This window comes from Danio aesculapii, chromosome 5, assembly GCF_903798145.1.
Source record: "Danio aesculapii chromosome 5, fDanAes4.1, whole genome shotgun sequence".
In the NCBI taxonomy this organism is placed as follows: Eukaryota; Metazoa; Chordata; class Actinopteri; order Cypriniformes; family Danionidae; genus Danio; species Danio aesculapii.
Genome location: NC_079439.1, coordinates 20955222 through 20961221, shown reverse-complemented (window position 1 = coordinate 20961221; position 6000 = coordinate 20955222). Strand labels below are relative to the sequence as shown.

At 33.8% G+C, this 6000-nt stretch overlaps 2 protein-coding genes across 2 annotated transcripts in view; one reads left to right on the top strand and one right to left on the bottom strand.

The window, feature by feature from the left end:
- The window catches only part of ankrd13a (ankyrin repeat domain 13A), a 13787-nt gene extending 13041 nt beyond the window's left edge, over nt 1-746 (bottom strand). Inside the window, exon 1 of the mRNA XM_056458940.1 lies at nt 708-746. Coding sequence (XP_056314915.1) covers nt 708-746 — 39 coding nt within the window. The remainder of the gene's footprint in view (nt 1-707) is intronic.
- A 73-nt stretch (nt 747-819) lies between these two features.
- The window catches only part of git2a (G protein-coupled receptor kinase interacting ArfGAP 2a), a 35798-nt gene continuing 30617 nt past the window's right edge, over nt 820-6000 (top strand). Inside the window, exons 1-4 of the mRNA XM_056457525.1 lie at nt 820-932; nt 3279-3384; nt 3911-3997; nt 4083-4213. Coding sequence (XP_056313500.1) covers nt 820-932; nt 3279-3384; nt 3911-3997; nt 4083-4213 — 437 coding nt within the window. The remainder of the gene's footprint in view (nt 933-3278; nt 3385-3910; nt 3998-4082; nt 4214-6000) is intronic.

Here is a 6000-nt window from a genome sequence, read left to right as displayed (position 1 = left end):
GAAAACTCGAAGACGACACATTGTACCCGCCGGTACAGACATTCAGTCTCCACACTGGAATTTCCACACTTCAAAATTTTTTTTTAACCGGGAGGAACGAATTTGCTTGAAATAAGGCAAAAACAATTCATTTTCCCCTTTTTTTTTTTTTTTTTTTTTTTTATATATATGTGTCCTAATGGTGTTTTTAGCAACTTGGGTCACATAAATGACTGTCAACATCTCAAAAAACGTGTTTTGTGACCCTTTAACAAAAAAAACCAAACAAACATCTTTTACTGCCTATTTGTCAACAACCCATACACTTGGGTTTACTCTTTATAAGAATCAACAATCTGTTCACAAATCTGACTATCAATCAGTAACACAAATCTATTTTAGTAACCATAAAGTGAATTACAGTTTGGAAATGGATGAAGAAAAAGCCCTTCTTTAATGCTAAAGCAAAAATTGAACAAAACAGAATTCACATTGATCGTTTTAATCTTTATAGTTGGCCATTTCTATTTTTAAAGTCAGTTCTTATAATTTAATGAATTAACTATTAGCCAAAAATCACACATGCAAAGAGATTCTAGAATCTATTTTAATTTGAAGATGGAAAAAAGACAAATTAATGTGTGTTTCAAAGACGTGTTTTTTCTTAATCCATCAATGTGGCCTTTTGAATGGTGATGAGACTGTGATTTATTGGAGTGTGACCTCACTGGAGGGCTTTCCAACAGAGAGTGTGAGTCACTAAGCATATTTAAAGGAGCATGTTGTCATGATGAATTTCTGTCTTGTGATGTATGCCCTCAATTTCTTTCTCATTCACAGATGGTTCAGACATTATACAACAATGGCGCTAATGCAATATGGGAGCACACTCTGCTGGACCCGTCATCCATCATGAGCAGCAAACGCAAGCCCAATCATCAGGATAAACTCCAGTGAGTATTACAACATAACCGAATGATGTATGTCTGATATATAATACTGTTCAAAAGTTTGCAGTCTGTAACCTACATATTTTTAAAAGAAACAGCATTTTTTATGATATTCATTCTTTTATTACACTCAAACAATTATGCTTGCTGTTTGTTTAAACTACTTAAATATATATATATATATATATATATATATATATATATATATATATATATATATATATATATATATATATATATATATATATATATATATATATATATATATATATATATATACACTGTAAAATGAGATGAAACAACACAATTCTTAAGGGCTTTTTTGGAACAACTTAATAGTTTTATGTTCAATCCACTTAAAATTGTAAAAACTAATAAGTTAACTTAATTCCTTAATTTAAGTTAACTTAATTCATGTTGTTAACTTAGTTCATGTTGTTCCAACACAAATCGAATGTGTGGAACTTAGCATTTTTTACAGTGTAGGGGCTGGGTGATAAAATGGTAACGATATTATTGTGATATGTTTTATAATTACAGTAAATAATGTCATTTAGCTATTAAATAATTGTGCAGTTGTATCTAAACTTGATGTATTCAATTCAATTGTAAATGCCACAACATTATTACAGATGCAGGAGCGCTGTTATTTACATTAGAGTACAAATGAAAATCACTGTACATAAATTTGTGCATCATCTGCTGTTTACTCACCACTGTCATTTTGTTGTATCTTTATTTTGTTATTGAAAGGAAAATATGCAGCACATCTATCTAACTGCCACCACTAACTAGTATTTTCAGGATATTTATTTTTTTATGGTTAGGCTGGTCGATATTTCATGCTCGGCTCATCAGCTGGCAGTCACTTAAGTCAGTTGCAGTCACCAGACTGTACCTGTTAACTAAAGGCTGGGACGTATCAAGCTGACTAGCATTGACGAAACCATTTACTGTCGGTTTTGGATTGAGACTTTGTCATCTTAAAACAAATTCAAGAATAGTCTCCGTGTTGAGGCGGCTAGTTCCATTAAGTGATGAAGTTTAAAAAAAAAAAGTGGTTGTGCTGTTCAATATGTGATTAAATCTTATACCTTCACCGGGAGCGATTGAAAACATGTCCTATATTCTCAACGCACAACACCGCCCACCGCATTGACGAAAGCCAAATGTGTTTTCTCCTCACGTCGGCTCACACCAAACAGATAAAAGCTGACTGAAACGATAGTACGAGTTCTGCGCCTGCATGAGGCGTCGTGTCTTTCAGCACCCACAAAGGGCAGTATCTGTTTTCTCGTTCCAAATGGGAAATCTGAACTTCCGACATGTGTGCGCACAGCATAAACAAAGCAGTGTTTAGTACCATTATCACAGTAAATCTCAAACGTCATGGAGGGATTTACTCCTGCAAATATGTCTGATAATTAAAAAAATATTTTGTTTGCAAATATTTGAGAAGTGTAGCGAAATTACAGCCAGCCTCTTTGTTTTCTCGTTTGACTTGAATTGTTTTCGTTGCTGGATAACCGGTCTGAGCGATCTCTTCTGTCATTGGCAATTCTACATGCTGAATCAAGCTCTGACATTAAGCCAACTAGAGGCGACATGTGGACAATGCTCACTGATGGACTGACGAAGCCCAATGACCGACCGTTGGCTTGGTGCGTCCCTACCTTAAAGCGAACATGCCAGGATATTATAAAATTTAAGAGCTTTGGCTTCAAACTGAACACTTCAAACACTGATTGTTAAAAAGTAGATGAAAAGCTAATAGGAAAGTTTTTAAAACCATTATCGAGCTATCAAATTTGCGAGAGGAAGCACTTAGCAGCCACACAAACAGTAGAAAAATATTTAAAATGTTTATAGAAATCTGAGGTAAACTATCAATTGTTGTTCTCATAGTTACTATTAAAGTCGTGCAAAATAATATTCATGCTAAAAGAATTTTAATACTGTGGTATTATTCTAACATATAATTAATAAAATATATGAGCACAACTTCAGCTTGTTTTCCTGTTCATTTGATGTCATGGAAATATAGCACTTTAGTCAATGAAATTCATTGAAAAGACAGGGAATTTGATATTGTTCATAAAGTGGGAACCCCGTATTTCAAATATCTTTTTACCCCATAAAGTTTGGCTTTGCCATAACTAGAATAAATTCTAATTTAGAAAATAGTAAAATGAAAATCACATATTTAAAATTGTACTAATCTTTCACACTATTGCTGTTTATACTGTACTTTTGATCAAATAAATACAACCTCAGTGAGCAAAACAATAGAAATACATCAACTGTTGACTGGATCTAAAAGTCCCATTATTATTTCTTTCACCCCAAAAGCCCCAACAAGGCAGACTTCATCAAAGCAAAGTATCAAATGCTGGCTTACGTCCATCGTTTACCATGTCGAGATGATGACAGTACAGCTGCCGCTGATCTAAGCAAGGTATGAAATGACTTTCCTGTTTTATCCTTCACGGACTTCTCGATATTGGATCAAATCTGTCTTTTAAATATTTTTGAATGTCTTTTTTAGGCTTGACATTCATTTTATTATGTGTGCTGGAGGAACTCTATTTAAAGTGACAGTACACCCAATAATGAAAATTCTTACTCACTTTTTTACAAAATTTTACTCATGATTCAATTGTTCTAATTGGAATAACTTACTTTACTCCTTTAAACACCAAAGATGACATTTTGATGAATGTTAGTAGCCAGATGACATATTGGGTTTTTTTTTGTCCTTCTGTTGAAGTCAGTGGGTCAGTGAAGTCATCAACCGTTTGGTTACCAGCATTCTCCAGAATGGTTTGGAACAACTTGAGTGTGTAAATGGTTAATACGTTAAATATTTAGGTGTACTGTCCCTTTAAGAGCCACTTGAGAGTGTTTCTTTCTTTTTTTCTGCTACTGGGCTGATTGAAACATCTCTGTTGTTGCACTTATTATATATTCATTTATTTTTTTAGCAACTTCACTCCAGTGTTCGAACAGGCAATCTTGAGACTTGTTTGCGGTTACTGTCTCTTGGGGCTCAAGCTAACTACTTTCATCCGGTAAACACCTCTGTTCTCGCTTTAGTTTAACATATTCAGTTGTGTACAACATGCATATTTAACAGTTCTTCATTGATTCCAATAGGAGAAAGGGAACACCCCGCTGCACATCGCGGCTAAAGCAGGTCAAGTGTGCCAGGCTGAGCTTCTGTGCGTTTATGGGGCAGATCCTGGAGCTCCAGACTCCAGCGGCAAAACACCCATCAACTATGCAAGGTAATCAATAGCTACTGTATTGATGCTCCCAAGCCACTGGCCATTGAAATCTGCATTTATTGATTACTTCCTATGTTTTATGTCAATGTGGATTAGATAAGTCAGAGATTTGTCTTGTGACTTTCACAGACACAAATATATATTAACACAGTGGCTGTATTGTTAATGTATTTTATTTTTTATGCCATTTTTAAAACTCAAAACATTTCTGTTAGCCTTATTTTAATTGAATTTAGCTTATTTTTTCAGTGTCACATGAACTTAATTTTTTTCATTTATTTTCAACTTTAATTTTCAGTTACTTTCCAAAGCAAAAGTCTTTTTAATACTCCACACTACAATCTAATAGTAAAAATATTCTAATAAGCAAACATTTTAGATGAAAATTTAACCTTGTTCTTGTGTTCATACGTTCGTTACTCGTTATTAAAAGGATGGTTCACCCAAAAATGAAAATTGTCATCATTTATTTATCCTCTATTATTAAATTTTTTATTTATGTCCACATCCACAATATATTAACATCATAATGTAAACATGTGTCACAGAGTGTACAGTCTTAAAAATGGAAAATGATGAAAAAAATTATATTAATATAGAAAAACATAAATAAATAGATAAAAATAAAATACAATCACACCATTTTAGAGCTGTTGTTTAGTGGAGATTAAACAAAATTTTTAAATAAATAACAAGGATCTGGTTGTAATTTAAGAGAGCTCTTTTATGTATTCCCAAAGGGGAGACCAAATTGATCGTCCTCTATTGGTTTAAACCTGTTTGTAGTTCTTTATTCGGTTTTAAACTGTAAATAATATATTTTTTAAATACTGGAAACAGGTAGCCATTGAAATTTTCCATGACTGTGGGTTTCCAAAATGTTTCTTTTGTATTCATCTGAAGAAAGAAACTCATAAGTTTGTAACCACTTGAGGGTGTGTAAATTTTCATTTTTGGTGAACAATCCCTTTAATTGATAATACTGATTTTATTTTTGTAACCCTTGTGTGCTGTTGGGGATGCTTTCATCCACTTTGGGGCAATTTTTGAGTCTTAATTTGGCCACAACTTTCTCTGTGTTTCAGCAAATGGAATGTTTTGGGAATCTTTGAAAGTGGTCAAACTCTGTACACTGTGGGGTGTATGACTTCCATTATATTTATATTTTTTGATTTCAAATCCATAACACTTTATGTTCATGCATTCTTGTTTGTTGGTGGTTTTCCCTGTTGGGAGGAGATAAAATTTGTCATTTTTACTGTTGATCATCTGTTCATCAAAAAAAGGCTTAGTTTTTGTCTTTTATTTGGAGTATAGAGTTTGTGTGTAAAGGCCAGCTCACACTATGTGAATTATTTATTTATTTTTAAATAATCCTAAATGATTGTAACATGTCAGACTGCACGAACATGGCTCTCATGTCACACAGTAAGATCTCAGCCATCATAATGTCAGACTGAACAACAATGAAGACGCGCCAAAAATATGTAGAAAACTCCCCCAGAGTCTGACACCATCCATTCGTGACACTTTCACTCTCTGAAATGTTCTGAAATGATTCTTCACAGCAAAAGTAAACAATCTGTAGCGCAGTTTTGCACAGAGTGTGCCTCAATAATTAAATCAGGAAGAAACAACAATATTTCGATATTTCGCTGCGGTCAATTGAATTGGCGCATGGATTGCATCATCAGATTCGGCGCTCCCATTGGTTCTTGGATTGATGCTTATCACAGCTGTTGTCACACTGCAGGAAAGTCTCTGAAATCTTCTGACACTCTCAGAAC